Source organism: Lissotriton vulgaris, chromosome 3_1 (genome assembly GCF_964263255.1).
Source record: "Lissotriton vulgaris chromosome 3_1, aLisVul1.2, whole genome shotgun sequence".
NCBI classification, from domain to species: Eukaryota; Metazoa; Chordata; class Amphibia; order Caudata; family Salamandridae; genus Lissotriton; species Lissotriton vulgaris.
Window position 1 is genome coordinate 1,313,216,559 of NC_141689.1, and position 27,968 is coordinate 1,313,244,526.

A 27,968-nucleotide genomic window follows, 5' to 3' on the forward strand; every position below is an offset into this window, starting at 1 on the left:
GTGGTACTGAAAATTCTGGATCCTGCTATTGTATGGTACCGAAGCCCAACACTCGTGTCAGAAAATATCATCATATCATGACGAATTTGGTATTGGCAGACCGGTAATGATTAGGACATTATACCTGTGCATTTGCGTCATGATTGAGTGACGAAAACACCCTTAAATCGTAGTTTCCGTCTTGAACCCTCGGGTTCCATTTTGTGAGCGGCATCCATCTTGTGGTTGCCCTTACATAGTCAATTGACCAAGGCTGAATTCAAGCTAAAAGGACACGTAGACCTTTCCTGACGCCTCTGTGACCTGGGCGAGCTGACTCCACTGCCTCAAGCCAAACCTGTTCGGGCAGTCCCCAGCCCATTGGCCGAGCGAGATAAGCATCAAGGCACAACATGTCATAAACCATTCACCGCATACAAACCACGCTTTATCATACACACACCTGTCCCTGTTTCTACTTTATGATTAGTTTTACAAGGAGGAGGTGCCCGATTTTATTGGGGCTTCATCGATATCTGATGGAAGTTCTGGGCCTTGCTGGGTAATCTATCACGAACTGGACAAACGAAAATATGGGCTTGCCATCATGACTCTGCTTTTCCTTTGTTGTGAAAATATGTATATGACCAAACTGTAAAACTAGGAATTCTTGCCTGAAGCTTATATTTTTGTATAAAAAGAGAAGACTGGCTCTGTAAAAATGAACAGTCTCCTGAGAATATACACACCGTGCTGCTGTACTTCTAGGACGCTTGTTACTTGGTTGCAGCCAATAAAACTCGATCCTTGACATCACCTAGAAGACTCTGTGTTTCTGTGGTCCAGAACAGGAAGAACTCAAGAGGTCTCTGGGTGTTCCCCCTGGCACCGCCGGGTTCCTAAAAACCCGGTACCTCATATGCCTTATGTAACGATCTGCCACTTTGTAATTTTGGATCTTATTTAACGAACATTATCTACTGTAAAGTTCTCTTGCACCTTTGGGTAATGACACACTATATAAAAAACAAAGCATAAATAAATAAATAAATAAAATAGAGGTCAGGGCAGGTGGTGGCAAGGCACAAAAAAGGTGGGTCCTCTTATTGTGAGGGCGTTGGCGGAACAAAAAGCACTCTTTTCTGCTGCCTAGAGGACTTATTGCCCCCCTGCTGCGGATAAAAGGAATTGCATAGACGCTTTTAACCTGGGCATAGTTGTCAACTTTTTGAATGCGATACCTTACAAGGCACCAAACACTTTAAAATGAATAGAGTTGAAATTAAGCATTCCTTTTAGCAAAAAAAAAACAATTACCCCATACTTGAATGCTACTCTACAGTGTGTTTACTTCACTAGAAGTGCCACCGTACATTCCCGTGTGTATTGCTGTAAATTTCATAAACAGACCCTGGAACACGCTGGCCTTGATGTTCAACTTAAATAAGACTAACACTGTGAATAAAAGTGTGCCACTCCCACACGGGGGGCGGGGAGGTGCGCGCGCGCAAGAGAGAGAGAGGGGAGGGGGCGCGAGTGAAAGCTGGGTGAGGGAGGGTGTTTTAAAAAAAAAAATTATTCAGTGTCCTCATTGTTGGTAAACTCACGCACACAAAAAAAATCCACACAAACATCACTGTAAGGGCCACGCCACTGTGATGACCAGTCCCCGCAGTACAAAATGAAAGGGGGGGCGTGTAAATGGTGAAGATGTCAACTATAGCACTTGGAGGGCTCAGGTTCCCATTCCCTGACCCCACGCCATGCTCGGTTCTCCGATGCTGGTCAAAATAGCCTGCCTCATCTGGAAACACTGAGAATGAAAAAACATGCCCAACCGATAAATGTGGGTGCAGGCATTGTAGCTTGTAGGGCACAATAGCTGGGACTGAAAGAGAACAGAGTGTAGAGAAAGCACCAAGAAGTCACTCAGCTGTCAGCGGGCAGGATATTTCAAGGAGCACAAGCAGAGTCGCTGGTATCATGAGATGCCGAGCCGTGGTGTTTTACACAGAGTTATGGATTTGCTTCATAATGTATCATTTGCAGCACAATTTGCACATTTTAACCCCAGAAAATCGCTTCTAGCTCAAACAGACCAAGTAACTAACAAGAAAGGGTGCGCAACAGGCTTTCCGTGCCAGAGAGAAAATGGCACCAGCGTGAAGAACAGTACCTTAGAGGACACCCTTTTTATCGCCCGAAAAGACGTACATAATGGCAAACGTCTGTAGCCGGGAGGAATAAAGCGGCAGAAGCGAAAAAAAACACCTCACATTAGCGAGAGATGTCCTGTGCAGTACAAGCATTTAAACAAGCTGTCGGGAAATATTGTTAAATCTGCAGCGGCGGTTTACACTGCTGATCAGCTGCTGTAGGGGAGGAGGGAAGCGGAGCAAGTGGGAGGCCGGCACAGCGGCTCATTACTGTAGCTGTTAGAGGCACATCAAATGGGCAGGCAGTTTCCCGTGAAAGTGAAACAAGGGGAACACCACACCTAAAACCAATCAATTTTAAGATTTACCATATACATTACACAGTTACCCAGCATTGTACATGTATTCTGACGTGCTGTTGAAAAAAGCCTGGATGGGAATTTCTAAAGCTTTTAAATTTGCTAATCACGCTGCCTCCATTGTGAACTTCTAAAATAACAAGAAGTGTAATGAAGAAAAAAAAAAAGCGCCCGGGAAATGCACTCAGGGCAAGAGTGGGAACGCAGTTGCAGAAAGAGGTTTTTCTAAAGCTTTTAAAGTTGCTAATCACGCTGCCGCCATTGTGAACTTCTAAAATAACAAGAAGTGTAATGAAGAAAAAAAAAGCGGCCGGGAAATACACTCAGGGCAAGAGTGGGAACGCAGATGCAGAAAGAGGTTTTCTTGTTTCCTTTGAAGTGAAGCTCTAATTAGGGGGGAGGAGAAATGAGTCAGAGCGCACGCTGGGGAAGCTTCAGATGCCTGTGGGAGGGAGGCTGATGGCTTTGATGTGGACAAGCGTTCCACATAAGTGCACCACATGCACTCGACGTAATCCGCCTGGTGGTTTCAGAGCTTGGTTTGCCCTCAATACTCTCGTCTATTTATCACTTACGTGATAGAAAAGTCGAGACCTAAAACGTAAAGAAAATTGCAGGCATTGGTAGGACTTCTTCATTTTGTCAGACTTACTTGCCATATTACGCTGAGTCAGGTACGTCTTTGAATGTTTTAATTACTCCCATGTGAAATTTGAAATTATGTAGTCTAATTGCAGCACAATAAAGGAAGCGCCAGTAGCATTTAGCATTTCAGTGAAACCTGCACCACTCCTGACAAAATGTGTGATGAAGAGCGACAACATACAATACTGCAATGTGCACAACCCCAATCTCTGAGAAGTTGAGGGAAATCATCAACAGCTTGTTCTGTCAATACTTGAGGTGTTATAGAGTCAGAACCATGTTCATCAGAAAATTGATAATCTCTAAGGCATTGAAGTCAGAAAAAAGCAGGTGTGGTGTTGTTGAGCGCTCATTCAAGGAAGACACTCCGGCTGACCCCTTGTGCTGCTCCCTCCAGGTTTCGGGCATGAGTGGGACCATCCTGGTTCACATGGGGAGCAAAAAGTAAAGTAGAGAGGGACCACCCACAAGAGCCCCTGTCAAGGGCCTTTACCCAGCCCCACACTGCCTCCGGTTGAGTCCTGTGGGGCCCGCAGGAAGATATCGTTCCCTCTCCTCCCTGAGGGAAATGACTGAGTGAAGCAGGGTCCCAGAACTTCTTTACTCTTTAGCCGCCATGCTCAGCAGTCAAGCAACACTCCCTACTGATGCCACATTTAACTATATGATCCAGGATGAAATTTCTGTTTCGACAATCTTACACCATGAAGGCATGTCCTCATAGCCAATTGAAAGTGATGTATGTATGCACCAGGTTCTTGCCAAAACTCCTAGTCCTTTAGCTAATCACCCAGATCCTAGTTATAATAGATTTATACCTGTAACGGTTATCACTTGTAAGCTGTGCCAACAATGGTTAGCATAATCCAGCCTCATGGCTAACAGTGCAGTGCTGTTGAGATAGGAAAGAAGAGGATTTAACAGAACAGCTATTTTGATGGACAAAGGTTTGAATGTTGGGTACTTGTATAAGGGGGCATCTTTCTGGAGTCAAGGTGACAGTGTAGGGGAGCGCAGACCAACTGAACAGAAAGCAGTCTTGGTGAAGAATGGGGAGTGTGAGACATTGCAGTCGATAGAATAGAGGGGTCACAGTTGATAGCTTGAGTAGAAATTTCACCAACATTGTTATTACAGGTTCCAGAGAGATGGGCTTGCAGCTTGAGTTTGGCGTGGGTGAACAGTACTCTGGATGAGTGTGTCAGTTCCTATTTGAACAGAGTGTATTATTCAGAAAATTATAAGATTTTGTTTTGAGAGAAAATTATTTTTTTATTGAGGGTGGCTTTCCCATTATGCCAGTTGGGTACAGCCCCATGTGTTACACACATCACTTGGAGTAACCATGGAAAAATTCATATAGGTAAGCTGATCTGGCCTATCTGACATGCACAGGTTTTTTTAGGTCGAGCCTGCGTCAGCGCATGCCATGCTTATGTATGCTCTCTCGCGAGACTATTGTGTATAACAAAGGGCTTGCAGCCCGCCCATTGCTTCCCACTTGTGGGCTCCTTTGTCTCTCCTCTTTGGTGCCTCTTTATGGTCAGCACAGGCTAAGCCTTCACTTCCATTCCCTTCCTGGAGCATGGTTCAAGCACAGTTTGATTCAACTTAATTAGTGGCCGTCTGCTGCCCGTGCTTTGATTGAAGTACTATTTCTTTTTTCCACCTCCCACTTGTGCTTTTTCCCCTACTACCGACCCCATTCTCGATGTTGATGCCTCTCCGGTGTTATTTATTCCTTTTTTTTTTAGAAGTGTTATATAGTGCGAACTCTTGCGCTCCACAAGAGCACCAATCATATTACATTCATGTTTTTATTTATTAAGTAGTCACTGGGATATTACATTACACAACGTTACGTTCATGTTTAGGTTTAGGCACGGGGCAAATAGGCAATTTTCCCACAGTCACAAAATGTTGAGAAGAAGCCGAGAATCGAACCTGCCTTGCCAGTTCCAAAGTCGGCAGCTCTGGCTATAACGCAACATCCTGCTATAAAATCACATCCTCTCACTGTGATTAATGTTATCAGTAAATTGTTTCCTGCTGTTTTGTTTGCAGTGTTATCTAGAGCAAACTCAAGGCCACCAATTACATTCAGTGTTATAGAGCACGAACTCAAGCACTTTAAAAGAGTTTTTATAGCTCTAATTTAAAAAGGCAGTGGCAAAGCCAATAGGTCTCGCATAGGAGAGCTATTGGCTTTGCCAATGTTTTGAAGCCATGTTGTCAAGCAGCGCACCTCGTCCATGAATAATCCCATAACAAAACCAGACAATTCATACCGTCTGGTTTTAGACTACTGATATTTGAACACATCCACATGCACATTTACAGTACAAAATGAACATAGTGCTGCACTAATGAAAAACATTGTATGGAAAAAATACAAACCAACACTAGATATCTCAAATGGATTTTTCTGCCAGAATATAGAGCCTAAAAGCAGCTGTTTGACAGTATTTTCAGTGCTGGGTTCACAACTGCAATTTTGCCATTTACCTTTATGGGTATAAGAATAGTCCTCGGCTGGTTTCAGCCAGAGTGATAAAGTAACTTTAAAATGTTGATGAGGTGGCATTGTCCTATGTAGATGATATTTATCTGATGGACAATGAATTGATGAAACACTTTGACAGAGGAGACCACATAATTCCTGGGCTTTGCTTACTTGGGTTACAAATTTAATTTAAAAAAATCAAAAATAGCCCACCTCAATGTCCTGTTTCTGAAGTGAGTTGTCAAATGAAGGCAAAAGCTTGCACCACATCTTTTAGAAAAATGTGCACTGCTCCAACCTCCAACAACTCTGAAAAAATCAATTTTAGGATTCCTGAATTTTGGCAGAACATACATTTTAGATTACACAGAACGAGCAAAACCATTCTACGATTTAATCGGACCTGATTTTTCAATCAACCATTGGACATAGGAACATACAAACATTTTACGTTCTGTACAAGCTGACATGATAGCTTCCAATCATTTACACACACGTGTAAACACAACTAACCTAGTGATCTGCGGAGTCGCTGGAACAACCGGGTACACCTATATTACTTTCAATGAAGGTGATATAGTACCCATTGCATACAAACCACATTTGTACCCAGACACTAAAATGTGTTTGGCATCGACTGAGAACATTCTCATAGACTGCTGTGGTAAGAGAGAGAGCACTAGCACAGGGGTAATGCATACTTTTCTTTAACCCAGAACCGACCTTAGAGGCCTTTAAAAAAGCAAACATTCCAAATGCCAATGGGTGGACTCTCTCACTGCAACAGATGTAGACTACAGATTCGATTCTATATTACGAACACAAGCATTCCTGCAATAAGAACAAGAATATCCTCTGCCGAATGAAATAATGCCTCTAGATAAATACGATTACATCATTTACACTGATGGTTCTGCTCAGCCTGCCATAGGGACACAGCACCAATATTCGTGGCATGTGCAATCGTAAAGGGGCGCATGCATGACGGAAAGTTCTGTCCTGAAAAAGCACACATTCAGTCCCTAGAGGATTGTACAGCGCAGCTGGAAGAACTAAAAACCCTGATACTGTCACTACAAAGTATGGATCATTGATTCCCCACACTTCTAGTGTGTGATTCGTATTACTGTGTCCAGTCCTATAATGAATATCTTCACTATTGGGGCCAGCATGGATTTTGAGATTCCAAGGGTTGCACAATCAAGCACAAGCTGCTTTGGGAACAGGTGGCAAAGCTAAAAGAATGCTTGCCACGGGCTCATGTAGTCCGTACATTGAGTCATCAACATGTTGGTGTTCACGTTGAAGGGAATTCGATAGCTGATGAAGCTGCTAATGCAATGGTCCGCACTGCTGCCATTGCCGCAATCCCTCAACCCAGTGTGAGATTAGACAGAGACATCATGGTGGCTGTCAGTGCCACACGCAATGACACACACATGCCAAAAGGCTTTCCACTCAAGTACTCCTACAAGTTAGATGCACAAAACATTCCATATGCTCAGATTCTAGGAGTGGGAATAGAGTTATACCAAACACTCATCGCAGATTGGGACTGAGACTAGTGCACATGAGGGTCTGGTGTCAGCGCACCCAGGGGTTACAGCTACAGTTTTACTACTGAAGCAGCGCTATTGATGGCCAGGTCTCACTAAACAGACCAAAGACTTTGTCCTCAAATGTGACATCTGCCAGCAGATCAAAGGTTCAACCATAGCACGTCCACCTCAGACACCTCTATTGACCTCAGACAAGCCTCTGCTTGTGTTTATTTTCACTGCAGTCCCTTACACTTAGATGGAGCCTAAAAGAACATCCTGTAAAGCAGGCGTTCTTTTGTACACAGTTCCAGGATCAATCTCTAAAAATACAATAAGACAATAGACAAAGACTAATGTAAAAATTGATACATCATGATTAAAAATCCACACCATAAAAAAAGAAAGAGGGAGAACGCACAATTGAAAATACACTATGTCATAAAATCATCAGCTAATTTGTACTAATAATCAATACAGCTACATGATTGGTATCTCTCATCTACTGTGCCGGTACGTTCTCCAAATTTAGCTTTATTTAACCATTGACGCGTTTTGGCGGTATTCAACAAATTCAAACCACCTTCTTCAAGACAGTATTTTATACGGTCTCTAATCAATATAAATTCATCATTGGAGCCCCAAGAGTATCTTTTTACTTCTTCATTATGTATATATTTTTATTTTGAACACTCCTCATCTTCCACCTTAGTTTAAAAAGAATCTCAACCCTGAACCGAATAACCCTCCATGAGACCTGTTTAAGGTGAGTTATCATTTCACATACGTTTACACTGAATTATCAGGGCAACACTTTCTCTCCTTGTTGGGTAATGTGTGTGCTGTATGTCGCAATCAATCTTTAAGTTCTGAGCCTATAGATGCCAACTGGCTGTGATCTCTCGTTCCCCTTACTGGCTTCCTTCTATCTTCTTTACTAGTTGCGTCACTTAGCTCCAGTCTGCTTGATTTCTTCGATATAGTTCGTACATCTTAAGACATTGTCCAGCACAAAGTCTAGGATGATCTGTAAAGTAAGGGTGATATACTGAATTTAAGTTAGTCTGCCAGAATATAGAGCCTAAAAGCAGCTGTTTGACAGTATTTTCAGTGCTGGGTTCACAACTGCAATTTTGCCATTTACCTTTATGGGTATAAGAATAGTCCTCGGCTGGTTTCAGCCAGAGTGATAAAGTAACTTTAAAATGTTGATGAGGTGGCATTGTCCTATGTAGATGATATTTATCTGATGGACAATGAATTGATGAAACACTTTGACAGAGGAGACCACATAATTCCTGGGCTTTGCTTACTTGGGTTACAAATGTAATTTAAAAAAATCAAAAATAGCCCACCTCAATGTCCTGTTTCTGAAGTGAGTTGTCAAATGAAGGCAAAAGCTTGCACCACATCTTTTAGAAAAATGTGCACTGCTTCAACCTCCAACAACTCTGAAAAAATCAATTTTAGGATTCCTGAATTTTGGCAGAACATACATTTTATATTACACAGAACGAGCAAAACCATTCTACGATTTAATCGGACCTGATTTTTCAATCAACCATTGGACACAGGAACATACAAACATTTTACGTTCTGTACAAGCTGACATGATAGCTTCCAATCATTTACACACACGTGTAAACACAACTAACCTAGTGATCTGCGGAGTCGCTGGAACAACCGGGTACACCTATATTACTTTCAATGAAGGTGATATAGTACCTATTGCATACAAACCACATTTGTACCCAGACACTAAAATGTGTTTGGCATCGACTGAGAACATTCTCATAGACTGCTGTGGTAAGAGAGAGAGCACTAGCACAGGGGTAATGCATACTTTTCTTTAACCCAGAACCGACCTTAGAGGCCTTTAAAAAAGCAAACATTCCAAATGCCAATGGGTGGACTCTCTCACTGCAACAGATGTAGACTACAGATTTGATTCTATATTACGAACACAAGCATTCCTGCAATAAGAACAAGAATATCCTCTGCCAAATGAAATAATGCCTCTAGATCAATACGATTACATCATTTACACTGATGGTTCTGCTCAGCCTGCCATAGGGACACAGCACCAATATTCGTGGCATGTGCAATCGTAAAGGGGCGCATGCATGACGGAAAGTTCTGTCCTGAAAAAGCACACATTCAGTCCCTAGAGGATCGTACAGCGTAGCTGGAAGAACTAAAAACCCTGATACTGTCACTACAAAGTATGGATCATTGATTCCCCACACTTCTAGTGTGTGATTCGTATTACTGTGTCCAGTCCTATAATGAATATCTTCACTATTGGGGCCAGCATGGATTTTGAGATTCCAAGGGTTGCACAATCAAGCACAAGCTGCTTTGGGAACAGGTGGCAAAGCTAAAAGAATGCTTGCCACGGGCTCATGTAGTCCATACATTGAGTCATCAACATGTTGGTGTTCACGTTGAAGGGAATTCGATAGCTGATGAAGCTGCTAATGCAATGGTCCGCACTGCTGCCATTGCCGCAATCCCTCAATCCAGTGTGAGATTAGACAGAGACATCATGGTGGCTGTCAGTGCCACACGCAATGACACACACATGCCAAAAGGCTTTCCACTCAAGTACTCCGACAAGTTAGATGCACAAAACATTCCATATGCTCAGATTCTAGGAGTGGGAATAGAGTTATACCAAACACTCATCGCAGATTGGGACTGAGACTAGTGCACATGAGGGTCTGGTTTCAGCGCACCCAGGGGTTACAGCTACAGTTTTACTACTGAAGCAGCGCTATTGATGGCCAGGTCTCACTAAACAGACCAAAGACTTTGTCCTCAAATGTGACATCTGCCAGCAGATCAAAGGTTCAACCATAGCACGTCCACCTCAGACACCTCTATTGACCTCAGACAAGCCTCTGTCTTGTGTTTATTTTCACTGCAGTCCCTTACACTTAGATGGAGCCTAAAAGAACATCCTGTAAAGCAGGCGTTCTTTTGTACACAGTTCCAGGATCAATCTCTAAAAATACAATAAGACAATAGACAAAGACTAATGTAAAAATGGATACATCATGATTAAAAATCCACACCATAAAAAAAGAAAGAGGGAGAATGCACAATTGAAAATACACTATGTCATAAAATCATCAGATAATTTGTACTAATAATCAATACAGCTACATGATTGGTATCTCTCATCTACTGTGCCGGTACGTTCTCCAAATTTAGCTTTATTTAACCATTGACGCGTTTTGGCGGTATTCAACAAATTCAAACCACCTTCTTCAAGACAGTATTTTATATGGTCTCTAATCAATATAAATTCATCATTGGAGCCCCAAGAGTATCTTTTTACTTCTTCATTATGTATATATTTTTATTTTGAACACTCCTCATCTTCCACCTTAGTTTATAAAGAATCTCAACCCTGAACCGAATAACCCTCCATGAGACCTGTTTAAGGTGAGTTATCCTTTCACATACGTTTACACTGAATTATCAGGGCAACACTTTCTCTCCTTGTTGGGTAATTTGTGTGCTGTATGTCGCAATCAATCTTTGAGTTCTGAGCCTATAGATGCCAACCGGCTGTGATCTCTCGTTCCCCTTACTGGCTTCCTTCTATCTTCTTTACTAGTGGCGTCACTTAGCTCCAGTCAGCTTGATTTCTTCAATATAGTTTGTACATCTTAAGACATTGTCCAGCACAAAGTTTAGGATGATCTGTAAAGTAAGGGTGATATACTGAATTTAAGTTAGTTTTCGTGTTTTTGATAACTGTGAACATAATCCCAATAGGGGTGTATTGATGAGAAGACATATCTAAAGCTTTGGCATCTGATAAACGTGCAATAGAAATCAAAAACAACAACATAGTAAGCTTTGCAGAAAGCTTATTTAAAGAAAGAGTTGCATTGTCAGGCCAGGGGTGAAACAAATTAAAAACCGCATTCACATCCCACAATTTGTTATACTGTGGAAAAGGGAGTTCATTAAACGTTACTCCCTTTAAAAGATGACAGATGAGTAGATGTTCTCCGACTGGTTTGCTGTTGATTCAGGGATGATTTAATTAGATCGCCTTTCTGTATAAGTTTATAGTCCTGTAAGACTTACCTCCACTAGCTTCAGCTGCCAGAAAATTAACGATATAGATTATATTGGCTGAAAGGGAATTCAGATGTTTTCCCAAACACCAGCTTGACCATAAAGCACTTGGGACTAGTACGCTTTTATTATTTTCTGGAGCCCAGGCTTTGCTAATGAATTCTGAAGCCTCTTGTGAAATGAAAAAAGAAAATTGGGTTGGCCCGCTATTCTCCAAGCAGAAAGAGTGAGAGATTTTGTCGAGAATCAGACCATGAGGGTGACTTAGAAGGTCCACCAACATTTTTTGAAAGGACTAAAGTTGGACTGGGAAGTCAACAGCCAGCTCTAGAAGAGGAAGAAACCAGACCTGAGATTGCCAGAATGTGACCGCCATTACCAAAAATAATGAAAAGCTAAGGTGACTAAATGATACCAGCCCTGCAAGAAAACATCTGTAGCTAATGCTAGAGGATCTGGACACCAGCTGAAGAAATGCAGCACTTGGGAATTGAAGCGTAAAGCAAAAAGATCGATGTTGAAAGGACCCTACTTTTGAGACAGACTAGAAAACTGAGGGATAAAGCTTCCAATCGCTGAGGTTCCGCGGATGATGAGAGTGCCAATCTGCAAAGGAATTGAGGTTGCCCTGTGGGTACTCATTTGGACCGTGATTTTGTTGAGAAGACATAAGTACCCAAAAACCTTTCCCAGTTCTGCTAAAGGTCTGGATTTAGTGCCGCCCAAATGGTTTATATAACATACTGCTGAAACATTGTCCATCTAAAGAAGAACGAAACATTGCATCCTGTCTTTTGTGAGGCATTTTATTATAAAAGGAGTCTGGCACCATCTCTAAACAGTTGATATGCAATTTGGACTCCTGGAGAGACCATGGACCCCCAGTCAAGATTGTACCACAGCTCGACCCCCATGCCTTCTGGCTTTCATCTGATTCTAATGCAAGATTGGGTACTGACGACAAGATAGTCTTTTTTGACCAGGTGCCGTGAGCGTGAGGGGTAGGTGTCCCGCCGATCCAGCGCCTAAACAAAGGTTCATCTAACCTAACAGCGCTGGCCTCACGGGAGTATGCTGCGAGGCCCTGATCACTTCCCTTAGGGTCGCCTAAATAGAGCAGGACCCCTTGGCCCTCTATACCCCCGACCCAGAGAGGTTGTATCTGCCTTTTTCAAAGTGAATGAGCATCTAATTCTTATATTTTTTGTGTGTAGTACTCTGTTGAGGTCCTGACGAATCGCCGGTTGGCGAGAAACATGTTGACCACACCAGGGGGTTGAGTTCGTTTTCTGTATACCTATACGGTCTCTAGCTCCCCTCTCACCCCTTTTAATCTGGGAATCAGCCACGTCAATAAAAGTCAGTGTGGACTGATTACCCTTTTTAACTTTCACTCACTTTCGCACCGACTACACTTTCTTCCATCCTCACTCACACCCACCATCGGCAAGGAACAAAAGAACCCCGCCAAAAGAGTGCCTTTGGGTACTCCGTCAGACATTGCAGCGCCGGTCTGTCGAGGGGCAGTGAGTCAATGATAGCAAAAATTCAGAGTTCCTTCTCCTGGATTCACTATTTATCAAATCTTTAATTAGTCATGGGGTCTTCCCTAGAGAAGCAAGGGGGTTTGTAGTGTTACAGTAGTTACCAAATTTACACTGCAATGAAAATGGTGCCCACAGGTATCAGCAAAAACATGAAACAATAGTGTTGTTGTATAAAAATATTGATCAATTATTTATTTAAAAAACATAATGCAAACAATTTATAATAAGTCACAACATGTACAAAATTACAAATTTATTCTAGGTTTTTACAAACGCAAAAAACATTCATCATTTTAAAAAGGATTATTATTAAAACATCATACTGTCAATTATACAATGGTTTTTGTTAAAAATTACTGGGACATAGGAACGAAAAAGTGTCGACGCGGCGTTTCGGTGCCTCTTTATTTTGCACCTTCTTCAAGGACTCGTTCACGATTCAGTTATTCTACTCTGAAAACATACAGTGATACATAATGTTAGGCCCATATTTTCGTACATTTGCACATAGATATTTAATAACATTTCTAGACTTAGCTAATATTTGGTAACTATGAACATCAATACAAGCGCCCTGCGGTTTCTTAGCATTCATTTTGTTAAAAGAATGCCAGGGATGGAATACATCCCTTGTGTTATGGGGGGTCTAATTGTTGTTATTTAGACACCTTGTGTTCTACTCCTTACAGGTTCTCACTTTCAGGGTAGATATATCGCCTTAGTGGGTTCTTTGATTTTTTTTTTTTTTTTTTTTTTTTAATTTCAAACTGAACCCTTTAACTTACCCAGGTGCGAACATCCTGGTGATCTTTCTTGTATTTCAGATTGAACACGTTTCTTCTTGTGCTCGCTGTCTTTCCTTATCACTTATTTCTAAGGAAAATTGTATCGTAGGTCATGATCGATAACTGTGCTTGTTTTTTACTTTAACTGTTGTTTTTGCACTATAATGAACTTATTCCCAAAATTTTTTACCTTATGCAAGTGTCTTTGGTTGAGCGTCACTTGTTTTGGTAAAGATTAGGGACACGCTTCAGTCCTGTTAAGAGGATGTATTCTGTTTATACCACTGATAATCTAGTGCATTTGCTCTAACATTCAACATATTTTTGCAACTAAAACAGCATGTTACTGGCTGTCTAGAGGCTCTATTTAGTCTAAATTTAACGTGACATTTCTTACCGGTCCGCTTTACTCTTGGTCTTTTAAGAGTGATGGAGGACGCCTCTGGGAGCTACCTTCTGATAATTTCATCCACCATTAACTCTGTGAAATACATTTTGTTATATTTATTACTCTAGTGCCCTAACTTCTGTCACTCAATTCTACTTTGCAGGGGAAATTTATTACCTGTATGGTTAGAATGAATACATCTTAAGTTTATTTCTTTCTCCTTATAGCTTCTTCTTTGTGGGGCTTTTTTATCACATTAGCGGTCCACTCTATCAGGGAGAATCCGAAAATACTCACATTTAGTCAAGCATTGTTTTGCTATATTCTACTCTTAAGTTAACTGTCACTGTTATAAATTATTTTAGCTTAGTTCAACTCTTAGGGAGTACCTAAGTATAGCCATGTTGTTAGTAGTCAGAGGGGTCCTTTCTCACTTGCTCACCTGTCAAGGATAGCTGAACTGCACGGCGTCCTCCACCTTCCTGGGCTCGTTTGGAATGAATGATTGCTGTTCTAGACCCTCCTTTTTATACTACATCTTATTGGGTAATTACTTGCACCTGTGGTTAATCATTCCATCTGTTGTATTCGATGTATGTTTTTGGTTGGGCACACCGGTCGCCATCTTGTAGTGCCTTTTTTAGTTAATATACTTGTTACTGTTCCTTGTGATTGTGGGTCTCTCTATTTTTTTAAGTATCTATGAATGGGTTTCTTCTTGTATTATAACAATTCCGTGTATTTACGGCATTAGACCATTTAAAGCGGAGCGTTCTTGCGGACTTTTTTGAATTGTCTCTATTCGGTGTTAATTTTTATATAATACTCGCGTATTTTTGCTTTTGATAGTACCAGCGTATCTATGTTTTTTGTTGTACCAGTGCTCACTTTTTTACTCAAAACACCTCTAATGCGCTCACGTTATTCGCCTGTGCCAGGATGTACAACCGGGCTCGGTTTCTTTGTATGGTGATCTCGGTCACAAAACGTGGCCGCCATCTTGTAATGTGCAATCTATTACCCTTATCATATCTCTTATTCCCTTTGCTTTGAAGGAAAAAGTTGTTCTGTGTGTTTTTATTTTAGTCTTTTTGTTGGCATACTGTTATCCCAGCTTCTCATTGTTTAACCCTTACATGGCCCTGTGCTTTTGGCATTTATTTAGAACTAATTAAGTTGGTGTGTTTTGCATGGAGTTTATTTCTGAGCCCTGTGTCTAAGGGATTTTCACGATGTTATTTAGTGGTTGCATCTATTTTTGCTAGCCCTTTTAAAGTTGGGGCGCTTTATCGTTGTGTTGCACTCTTCCATATTCGATGCCTTAAGTATAGTTGTTTAAGCTGTTGTTTATATGGGTGCCATTTTGGATTGGGAAGGGGCTGCCTTTCACACTGGGTCATGTGGAGATAGAGCCTGCTTGTTTATAATGTCAATTTTCATTACTGCCCATTCATAAATCTATAATTAAGTTCATTTGAAATTTGACAATTCATCAATGTTGGCTAGAGTCATAACGCTATTTCCTCAATATTAGTTTGTTGTTTGGAGCTATATTGAGGAAATAGCGTTATGACTCTAGCCAACATTGATGAATTGTCAAATTTCAAATGAACTTAATTATAGATTTATGAATGGGCAGTAATGAAAATTGACATTATAAACAAGCAGGCTCTATCTCCACACGACCCAGTGTGAAAGGCAGCCCCTTACCAATCCAAAATGGCACCCATATAAACAACAGCTTAAACAACTATAATTAAGGCATCGAATATGGAAGAGTGCAACACAACGATAAAGCGCCCCAACTTTAAAAGGGCTAGCAAAAATAGATGCAACCGCTAAATAACATCGTGAAAATCCCTTAGACACAGGGCTCAGAAATAAACTCCATGCAAAACACACCAACTAAATTAGTTCTAAATAAATGCCAAAAGCACAGGGCCACGTAAGGGTTAAACAATGAGAAGCTGGGATAACAGTATGCCAACAAAAAGACTAAAATAAAAACACCCAGAACAACTTTTTCCTTCAAAGCAAAGGGAATAAGAGATATGATAAGGGTAATAGATTGCACATTACAAGATGGCGGCCACGTTTTGTGACCGAGATCACCATACAAAGAAACCGAGCCCGGTTGTACATCCTGGCACAGGCGAATAACGTGAGCGCATTAGAGGTGTTTTGAGTAAAAAAGTGAGCACTGGTACAACAAAAAACATAGATACGCTGGTACTATCAAAAGCAAAAATACGCGAGTATTATATAAAAATTAACACCGAATAGAGACAATTCAAAAAAGTCCGCAAGAACGCTCCGCTTTAAATGGTCTAATGCCGTAAATACACGGAATTGTTATAATACAAGAAGAAACCCATTCATAGATACTTAAAAAAATAGAGAGACCCACAATCACAAGGAACAGTAACAAGTATATTAACTAAAAAAGGCACTACAAGATGGCGACCGGTGTGCCCAACCAAAAACATACATCGAATACAACAGATGGAATGATTAACCACAGGTGCAAGTAATTACCCAATAAGATGTAGTATAAAAAGGAGGGTCTAGAACAGCAATCATTCATTCCAAACGAGCCCAGGAAGGTGGAGGACGCCGTGCAGTTCAGCTATCCTTGACAGGTGAGCAAGTGAGAAAGGACCCCTCTGACTACTAACAACATGGCTATACTTAGGTACTCCCTAAGAGTTGAACTAAGCTAAAATAATTTATAACAGTGACAGTTAACTTAAGAGTAGAATATAGCAAAACAATGCTTGACTAAATGTGAGTATTTTCTGATTCTCCCTGATAGAGTGGACCGCTAATGTGATAAAAAAGCCCCACAAAGAAGAAGCTATAAGGAGAAAGAAATAAACTTAAGATGTATTCATTCTAACCATACAGGTAATAAATTTCCCCTGCAAAGTAGAATTGAGTGACAGAAGTTAGGGCACTAGAGTAATAAATATAACAAAATGTATTTCACAGAGTTAATGGTGGATGAAATTATCAGAAGGTAGCTCCCAGAGGCGTCCTCCATCACTCTTAAAAGACCAAGAGTAAAGCGGACCGGTAAGAAATGTCACGTTAAATTTAGACTAAATAGAGCCTCTAGACAGCCAGTAACATGCTGTTTTAGTTGCAAAAATATGTTGAATGTTAGAGCAAATACACTAGATAACCAGTGGTATAAACAGAATACATCCTCTTAACAGGACTGAAGCGTGTCCCTAATCTTTACCAAAACAAGTGACGCTCAACCAAAGACACTTGCATAAGGTAAAAATTTTTGGGAATAAGTTCATTATAGTGCAAAAACAACAGTTAAAGTAAAAAACAAGCACAGTTATCGATCATGACCTACGATACAATTTTCCTTAGAAATAAGTGATAAGGAAAGACAGCGAGCACAAGAAGAAACTTGTTCAATCTGAAATACAAGAAAGATCACCAGGATGTTCGCACCTGGGTAAGTTAAAGGGTTCAGTTTAAAATTAAAAAAAAAAAAAATCAAAGAACCCACTAAGGCGATATATCTACCCTGAAAGTGAGAACCTGTAAGGAGTAGAACACAAGGTGTCTAAATAACAACAATTAGACCCCCCATAACACAAGGGATGTATTCCATCCCTGGCATTCTTTTAACAAAATGAATGCTAAGAAACCGCAGGGCGCTTGTATTGATGTTCATAGTTACCAAATATTAGCTAAGTCTAGAAATGTTATTAAATATCTATGTGCAAATGTACGAAAATATGGGCCTAACATTATGTATCACTGTATGTTTTCAGAGTAGAATAACTGAATCGTGAACGAGTCCTTGAAGAAGGTGCAAAATAAAGAGGCACCGAAACGCCGCGTCGACACTTTTTCGTTCCTATGTCCCAGTAATTTTTAACAAAAACCATTATATAATTGACAGTATGATGTTTTAATAATAATCCTTTTTAAAATGATGAATGTTTTTTGCGTTTGTAAAAACCTAGAATAAATTTGTAATTTTGTACATGTTGTGACTTATTATAAATTGTTTGCATTATGTTTTTTAAATAAATAATTAATCAATATTTTTATACAACAACACTATTGTTTCATGTTTTTGCTGATACCTGTGGGCACCATTTTCATTGCAGTGTAAATTTGGTAACTACTGTAACACTACAAACCCCCTTGCTTCTCTAGGGAAGACCCCATGACTAATTAAAGATTTGATAAATAGTGAATCCAGGAGAAGGAACTCTGAATTTTTGCTATTGTTGACCCAATCCTTTTCCTGATAAAAAGGGTAGCTCCCAGACAACCTATTTAGTGAGTCAATGATGACACTGGACACCCTTCAGTCAGGGTGTGTTTCACACCTAATACTCTGGGTGTCTGAGGCTCTCTAAGTTCCGACAAGGGAACCCTTCCAGTCCCTTAACTTGTGATATCAACTCTCCTCTCCACTCTGTAGCACTTTCCCCGGGGAACTTTGTATTCTGCTGTATGACAAGATAGTCTTGCCATTACAGGTGTCTAAATGGCCGATCCACCATTGTAGTTCTAAACTTGACTCTGGGTCGATGCTGATAGAATCCGAATAAGCCAGCCCCTTGTTCAGATGACAAATCTTTAGGCGCTGATAAGGAAGGAAGAGGAACCGGGAAAATCACTTGAATGGAAGAAGACAGATGGTCTACTATTCTTGCCAAAGATCTGAGAGCTATTTGGGAGCTGCAAAGAGTGTGAAGAATCGCGTATTTGATTGTTTTTACCTTTGATTGAGGAAGATTACAAGTAGCGCTTGAAAAATTTACCAGAAAACTGTCAAATTTGATTTGTTGAGTGGTAATCAAAATTTCTTTTTCTATGTTAAAAAGTAAACCTAGCTCTGAAAGAAGAGAGCAGGAGAGATGAAGATGGGCGCGAAGAGTCTGAAAGTCTTGACTCATGAACAAAACAATTTCTAAATAAATTATTAGTGTAATGCCCAGAGATCTGAGATATGCCACCACAGGTTTTATTACTCTTGTAAAGCACCATGGTACTGAAGAGAGACTGAAGGGTAGAGAAGAAAACTAGTATGTATGTACTTCCCACTGGAATTGAAGACATTTTCTATGGGAACGATGAATGGGAATTGTCAGGTAAGTATCTTGTAAGCCTTACCATCCAGTCATGTTGACATAAAGAGTCTCGGAGATTAATTATAGTCTTCATTTTGAAATGCTGGTACACCACAAACTGATTGAAAAGTATGAGGTTGATAACTGGATGCATGTTTTTGTTTTCATTCTGAACCAAGAACAGGGAAAAGAGAAACTCTGAGGACTCTGGAAGTAAGATCTGATTTGCTTGTTTTTGTAAAAGAGATTGAATTTCTAATTAAATGAGATTGATAATGTCTGATAAGGAAAGACACTTTGGAAAGGTGGAGCGGTAAACACTATAAGATAACCTCGAATTATGTTGGAAACCCAAGGATCTGCAGTATTGGTTTGTCATTTTGTGAAAACATACTGAAGACAGCCACAGGAGGATGGTCAGAAAGAAGACTCACCTTGTTGATTGTTATTTCTGAAGTTCTTTTGACTGGGTCCTCTGTAACCTCAACCTCTTTAAGGGTAGAGCTGCGGCTTATAGTCTTGATAGGCGTAGCTTGAATTAAAGAAACCTCTGGATCCCTTTTTACGGTAGGTATGGTCGATAAAGTGGCTCCTGCCTCTACCGGCCAGTGCAAAAACCTGTTGAGAGAGCATATTTTTCAAAGATTGTTGGACTTTGTCAATTGAAAAAAATGTGGTAACATATCTTCTAAGGTCCTTGATAAAGTAATCCCCAAACAGGAGTCCATCAGCCTTGATGCCTGGATTGAGAGAAGCCAGATTAGCCAACTTTAAAAGGAGACCTTTTCTCTCTTCATGATTACAGAGTTGGTGTTGTCAAACATGCGAAAGGCTCTCTGAGTCTACATAGAGAGACATTGGAGGGTCAATATCTATATTGTCCAATATAGCAGCCTCCGCTATATCAAAAATGCGAGCTAATGGACCCACTACATCCAGTAATATATCTTGACAAGTCAACCAGGCCTTGCCAACATCTTTGCTGAGACTTTTGCCAAATTTTGAAAAGAAGGTGAGCAACGATGGGTCAATTGATGGAGTTGAAGTAATGTTAGAGGAAAGGGATGGCCTGGGACATTCAGATCTCAATTTACTCCTAGTTTGTTTGTCTAAGGGTAGACAAAGTGTAGAATCGATATAATCTCCTACATGGGCAGTAGGAAACCACTCCATTGAGTTTGGATATTGAATCAGATGGTGATCGAACATAGGAGAACTTTCAGTGTACTGGACTGTTTTGGCTAGGAAGGATTCCATTTTGGACTTTTTTCAGCGGAGATGGAGAAGAAGAAGGATCATTGACCCCAAACATATCGATATTATCATCTGCATCCTTCATATCGTCATCAGTGTCCAAAATATTTGAAAAAATTGGTTGTCGGGGAGCATCTTGAACATTCTTAGTCTTAGATTTGAACTTAACATATGATTTGATATTCCCCGCTTTCATATTAGGCCTGTGTGGAGCAATTTACTCAGTCGTATTGTAACGAAACCTCACTTCTTAAATTTGCAAAATCTGTATTGGGGGTCATAGCTTGTTTCTTTTAGGTAAAGGCAACAATTTGTTTTCTTTTTTCCCCTCAGAATGGGCCAGTAAAGTCTTATACATCATGCTCATCATAGAATTGTTTATATATTTCTACATCTTTTCCATAGAAGCTGCAACGGCCTGCTCCACTCAGGAATGAATAATAATAATTCAAGTAATTTTTGACAGCTTCCCCGTCAACATAGTCTTCACTGGGCAAAGGAAAGCTATCCAGTTCCATTTTATTAAAAGGAATCAAATGATGCAGGCAGATATGTGAGAAAACCAATAAAGGCGGAAACCAGTCTAAAACACACCCGGGCGTGCACTTGCCCAACAGTCCACAGACAAGCTATGGGGAGGTAGAGAAATAAGCCACAACCCCCCTGTGACGCCACTTTGCCTGGCAGAAGCACAGAGCCACAAGAAGGAACAGAAACAAAAGTGTAGTCATTAGAAATGACCGCTTGTAACCACAATTTTGAACAAAGCCCGCAGCCCTATCGCGGCACGGACAGCAGTGTCCTAAAATGGCAGACATGGGTGAGGATGTGTGGAAAGACACAGCACTGCACACTCAGTGGAAGGATCAAGCAACACAGATGAGAGACGCTCAACAGTATGGAACAGCGATAATACTTTAAACAATCCAACAAGCATATATATTATTAATACTACAACATTAGAGCAATAATGACCACAATGTTAAAGAAAGGTACTTATCTTGACTGTGAGCAGCAGAGCTGTTTGCAGTCAAGCATGACATTATACATGTTACTATGATGTTATTGGTTGTAGTGATCATTATGGTCTTGATATAAAATTGGAATGCTGTAAACCATTATTGTCTACCGTCAATCAAATCCCAATTGAAACAATCGCTAATAAGCATGGACAATCCTGAGCCCAGGGCCTGGATGGCATCCCAGCTACCATTTTGTAATCGCCCCGTTTTTTGGGTAAAACTTTTTAAGTCACTTTTTATCTTTTGCATTATATTTACCCAAATCCCTGATTCCTGGAAAGGAAGTCATATTGTGTTTGTTTATTGAAAAGGAGACATGTTTGACCCATTCAACTATCACCATATTGCCATGGTGACGCCTGGGGAAGTGTTTGTAAAAGTTATTTTAAATCCATTGAAGATTTGAATGATTAACAAATATTTGCTTACAATTGAACAAATTGGATTTTGTTCCTCTTTCTCAAGAGTTTATAACATCTTATGTTTACAAATGCTGTGTGAAAAATATGTGGAGAAAAAATATGAAATTCTATATTTGCTATATTGATTTTAGTTGTGCATTTAATGCTGTAAATTTACCAAAAACTGAAAATTTTGAATATTCCTGTTCATTTTAATAAGATAACATAACACATGCATTTGTAAATGCGCACGTCACCCAAGGGTATCTTGGTGTGTAATAACAGATGTTTATTGTTAGCCAACTCAATGGTACTCATTTTATTAACCTCAGAAAGATGAAAGGCTGAGTGGACCCACCAGGATTTGAACCTGTGATCATGCGGTTGAAAACAGGCCCTTACAGTGGAGCATTAGTTCACTAAGCCACCAGACAGAGCTTTAATCAATCTTCTCTCTTAAAACTGGCTGTGTGTGTTAATAGAGACAGTCACTGTATTTACAATATGGATTTGTTTGGCTAACTGGTTAAAACAAGGATGTGTTTTAGCCCCTCTTTTATTTTCAATTTAAATATCTAATTTTCCGAACTCCATGAAATCATTTAATCCCTTTCTTCTGGAAAATGAAGAAATATAATTATTAGCTATGCTGACAAATTAGTGCTGATTTACCATATTTCTGTGAGGCTACAATGACAGGGAGGTCCTGATGAGCGATACAGCTGTCATACAGTACATCAACAAGAGTAATGAAGTAGGCTCCAGCAAGCTGTGTAGCAAGCCTAAAGGAGCTTGACTTTTGGCTCTGGACCAGGTGGTGTCAGCAGATAAGTTGTAGGGTGCAGAATGTCAAAGCTAACACTCTATGCAGGCTAATGCTGACTAATGATGAGTGGGAGATTGGGCAAGATATCCTGACATATATTTTCTCGCAGTGATAAAAGCTTATATATTATTTGTCAAGTTGCACATATAATGCAGGGCTCTGCACCCCAAAGACAACTGCACAATTCCTCCATACAGTGATAATGATTTGGACTTTTGCCTTTAATAACCAACACATAGTAACAACTCCCCTTACCCCACAGATCGCGCAAATTCCACATAAACCTGTCCACCACTTAATAATACAGCAAGAAATGCTAGCCCCTCCGATCCCTCCCACTACCCGCCCCATGGTCTAATAGTGCGTGTATGTATCATTCCGGCAAATGTGCCTCTACCAACGGTGGCGGGTCCAACATCAGACCCCAATAGTCTGCCCACCGCTTCCAAATGTTATAGTGTTTGTGCGGGCTCCCCCTAGCAACGAAAATGGGTTGTTCTAGCCCCATGCAAAAGTCCAGCCCATTCTTCCATGCGGCCACCGATGGTGCCCTGGGGACCTTCCAAGCCCTAGCAATATCTCTCTTTGCCAGTGTAAAGCCCAATTGTAGAAGGGGTTGTTTATAAATACTATCCCCTATCTCCTCCATGACATGTAATGGGGCCAGCTGCGGCGTGCGGGGATCTTCCATCCCAGAACCTCTGAGAGGCAGGAATATACCCCACTCCAAAAGCTACCAAGAGACGACAGCTCCAGACCGTATGGATAAATGTGCCCTCCTCCCGCTCACAGCGAAGGCCTGATAAAAGCTTTTCAAGGACCTCTTCATGACTAGTCTTAATCAGACGTGTGCATCCTTTTATACCTTTGAATTTTGTCAGCCGTACTCTCTGGGTAAGATTCTAGCTTTGATTGGAGAAACCCATTTGACTATGTCTTTTCTCTCATTCTGGAGCTTCGCAAAGGGGCCCAAAAGAATAGAAGACTCTTATGATTCGATTACGAGTCTGGCGGCCCATGGACTGCCAGACTCGCAGGCGGCATGGCGGAGGCAGTCTCCCGACTGCCCTATTACGGTATGGGCGGTGGGACTGCCACAGCCCCACTGCAGCCGCCAGGGTCCCCTGGTCCCTCACGCTTTGTGGGTACACACAGGGGAGTACAACATGTCCCCCCCTGTTTGCATTCATACCAGTTCCTGCACAGCATGGACTTTTCAGTCCATGCCGTGCAGGAACTGTTTTTGGTGTTCCTATTGTGGTGCCCATTCTCAGGGCACTGACATGGGAATGTCAAAAACAAAACCCACCAGACAGAAGGAAACTCCTATTATGGCAGGCAGTCCAACCACAGCTTTGGCGGTGCGGAAGTGTGACTGTGGGGCGGACCCAGTGCTGCACCGCCAAAGTCGTAATCGAGCCCTAAATGGGGGTGATCTTTATTGTCAAAGAACGGGTAACAATGACTTTTTTCTTAGGTCTTCTAAACCTCTGCCTCTAGCCACCTTGTCTGCAGTCCCTGAGAGAGAACCTGCTCTCCTGCCAGGAGAGGAAATTTCGACATCCATATTTATCAATGTTGTGCCTCGCAGCCGGTGATTGAGAGAAATTACTACATCGATTACTCCCTGCCTGAAGCAAGGGTATGGATATTTTGGAAGCCAGATTTCTATCAACCGAATTAATCTTTATCCAGGGAGACTGGAAAGGTATTCTGAATGATTTATGAAAGATTTGAAGATCTAATGAATGTAGATAAGTCCATGGTTTAACAGGTCTTTCCTTAGTGAGAGCTATGCTCATTACAGGAACTGAGGATCAAAGAAGGTTAGGAGTCTTCTAGTTTTAAATGTATTGACTTGAGCATAAATCATTCTTCTCCACAGTTGCATTCTTTTTTTAGTAGGGTGGTGAAGATATTATTTCTACCTGCTCCATGTGTTGCTTTGTTGTGGATATGAAATTGGTTCTTAGTTTCTTAATTGGTGCTCTGGTAAGTTCATTCACTCTTGATCTTTACATTTACTAACAAGAAATAGTGTTTCTTTTGCAAGTAGAGTATTTCAATGTTTACCTCTGTTTATTAAACTTCCTTATGCAGCTATTCCACCTCACAATATAGTGTTAAGTACATGTCCCTCTGTTCTGCCATGGTACTTTTAGAATGTCGCCTGTATCAGATTTCTTTTTCTGCCTTTTTAATCCCATCTCATCCCTAAAATATAGGAGCAGATAAGCCATAAAGAAGTCTATTACTGTGAATTTGATTGTTCAGAGGACTTCAGGACTGATTAACTATAAGAGTTTACGGCTTCAATAAGGTTAAAGCAACGAGAAAATAGACTTATTTTCGAGCCCTAAATGGGGGTGATCCTTATTGCCAAAGAGCGGGTAACAATGACTTTATTCTTATGTCTTCTAAACCTCTGCCTCTAGCCACCTTGTCTGCAGTCCCTGAGAGAGAACCTGCTCTCCTGCCAGGAGAGTAAATTTCTACATCCATATTTATCAACGTTGTGCCTTGCAGCCGGTGATTGAGAGAAATTACTTCATCGATTACTGGATACTGGATACTGTTGTGTATTACAAATGGACTATCATCTGGGAAAGGAAAAACAACTGCAAAACTGTTGTTTGTGCACTCATAAGAAGGGGTCATGCATTATGGGTATGGCTCCCTGTGTTCTGATTTGACAGATTTTTACAGATAAATACTGACAGAAAACAATGTGTTTTCTGCCTATGTTAATTTTTAAAAGTGGATAAATACAGAAAATTGTGCTCCTTTAAAGTCACTCTCCATGCTGTCTTTGATGAATTATAGGCCAGCAGCTGAGAATTTGGACAGCATGGGAAATTAAAAAACAGGATTATATGTATTTAAATAACGGCATATGTCAACATACATTTATGATATAATGCTAGTATTTACCAGTGGATGTATTGTTATGTAATATTTGACAGCTTAAATAGCTAAAACACGACAGACATCAAAGTATGAGTGCGTGTCTATCAGTTAAATAAATATGGAAATGTACAGTTTTTCAACTTCAGTTATACGCAAAACACAGAATAAATATGGATAAATACAGATAAAATTGCCAGAAAATAAATATGGATAAATACAAACCGAATTGTTGAAAAAATAAATACCATAAAACCAGGAGCCCTGCCCCTAATTATGGGACAACTTTAAGGGCCTTACGCACTTTGGTTAAGTTTGCATTCTTTACCCTGACCCATGACGAGGGCCTCTTTTCCGTTGCTTGGTTCATTAGCATTTTTTGTCTGAACATCTTGCTCTGAACTCTCATGTTGCATTACACTCCTTGGCCCTCCTCCTTTAGTGGGCGTGGCCCTGGAAGTCTTTCTACATAAGGAATCGATTACAATGGAAGTTGTACATCTTTAGTTCAGCATGGCCAGATTCATCACCCAATTTGAGGATAAGCACTGGCCATATAAATCCGTTCCATTTCCATTCATTGTATGTCAATGTCTCTTATGTGGCTAAGCTAAAAATCTGGTGTATCAGACCGTCGTAAATGTGCATATGGATTTGAAGAGCAAGTCACTTTCTTTGGTAATGCTTTTTCTGATGTATATTCTTTCCACAGATTTCTCATCTCCCTCATAGGTCACCCTCTTTCAATAAGATCATGTATTCTGTAATTGTTTCTTGGTTATTCTCTTCCGTTGGCTCATCCTTTAATTCCTGCACTCTATTAAAGACGCAAATGGCTTCTCTGTTTTTCAGTGTTTTCTTTGGGGGCAGTGGCCTTCTAAGCCTTCAAACACCCCATTGAGATTTAGGCTCGATTTGCACAAAATTAAACGACTGAATAAAAGTATGAATTTGGCTTATCAAGTGGCTGTAAAGTCTATCGCCTTTTGGCTGATTTTTGAAATAGGATAGTGTTCTAAAATGCACCAATAAACCCATTGTTTCGCAGTTCCCTTGGGTGAGAGTCACTAGGGGAGTAAAGGCCCATGGCCCGCTGGCTTCCTTTGCATCTCTTGCTCACCTTAGCTTGGGATTATGATTTATCTCCTGCCCCATAAAAGCTTTACCGGATGCAGCTGTCATATACACCTGAAGAACCAATATTGGGTATGTTTTTATACTTTTTCTTAATTTTGACTAATGTACAATCAGAAAAACTCTGCCGAAGTTTCAAAAGGGTTCAACTGTTGAAAATAAAATGTGCTTTCTCACAATTTTGAAATCAGGAAGGCATGTAATATGCTGTTGTGCAGGGGCAGCCGGCACGGCTCGCGGGTGGGAGAGCGGGCGCGGATGTTGGGGGGCTTGCTTGGGGATACTTTAAAATAAATTAATCAATAACAACCTGCCACTGCAGTCTGGTTCCGCATCTTCTCTCCAGCTTGCCTGTGTCCAATTCCATGTCGGAAAGGTAGCAGGCAGCCAGGCTTCCACCCCTAAGCTAATCACTACGCTCCTATGGAGCATTGTGATTGGTCTGAGCGCCAACAGGGGCTGTAAGGGTGGGCATGTTCTCCATGCAGGCTGTAATGCAACCTGCATGGAGAACAGGGGAGTGCGCATTACTGTTTTGGGCAGTCCGAAAGGTCCGACCAAACAGTCATTGCGCACAGGAGTGTCTACCACTCCCCCCCTGCAGCTCTGCCCCGCCCCGTCACGCACTGCCACAGCAGGAGGAAAATAAAGTGATAATAACATTCAGTTATTATCATTTTATTTTTTCCTTTCTTTGCTGCTCCTGGCAGTGGGGCGACACTCCTCCGCCGTTTGGGACAGCTGTATGCTAAGGTAACGATTTGTTCTTGTATGCAGTGCCCCTAAATATTAAAGAATGTTTGCAGGATCGAGCCCTTTACCAATACATGTGCATGCCTGACAGCGTTCTTCTGCAAGCCCACTGTACATGAAGGTTCTGTGTGTTCTTGTTTTTCAGTTATAAAGCCATTGTGGAGTACATTGACACCCAGTTTGAGGCCTATCTGCAGGAGGAGCTAAAGATCAAGCGCTCACTGTACAATTACCACGACTCGCGGATCCATGCCTGCCTCTACTTCATTGCACCCACCGGCCATTCTCTTAAGTCTCTTGACCTGGTCACCATGAAGAAGCTTGACAGTAAGGTACTCGCTATTGGATTATACACACCTTTGCTACTCAGGGTTTTGTTTCTAAAGCTAGACAACTGAAATTCTACTCGGAAAATATTATCCGGGAGCAAGGCTTCAATTTGTTATGTTAGGTTACCTGATATTTTATGGCATAGTTCTGCCATTCAGATGGCCGCATAGCGCTCTGTGCCATCTAGTGGGCGTGCATCTACCAATCCACAGTGTCTTTGTCAGCCGGTTTTCAGTGTCTGTACCAG

The 27,968-nt window shown here is 41.0% G+C and overlaps 1 protein-coding gene across 4 annotated transcripts in view; it reads left to right on the plus strand.

Annotated features, from left to right (window-relative positions):
• The window catches only part of SEPTIN11 (septin 11), a 964,023-nt gene that overhangs the window by 543,058 nt on the left and 392,997 nt on the right, over positions 1-27,968 (plus strand). For all 4 annotated transcript variants that reach the window (XM_086961789.1, XM_086961791.1, XM_086961790.1 and 1 more), the window contains exon 4: positions 27,537-27,723. In XM_086961789.1, coding sequence (XP_086817915.1) covers positions 27,537-27,723 — 187 coding nt within the window. The remainder of the gene's footprint in view (positions 1-27,536; positions 27,724-27,968) is intronic.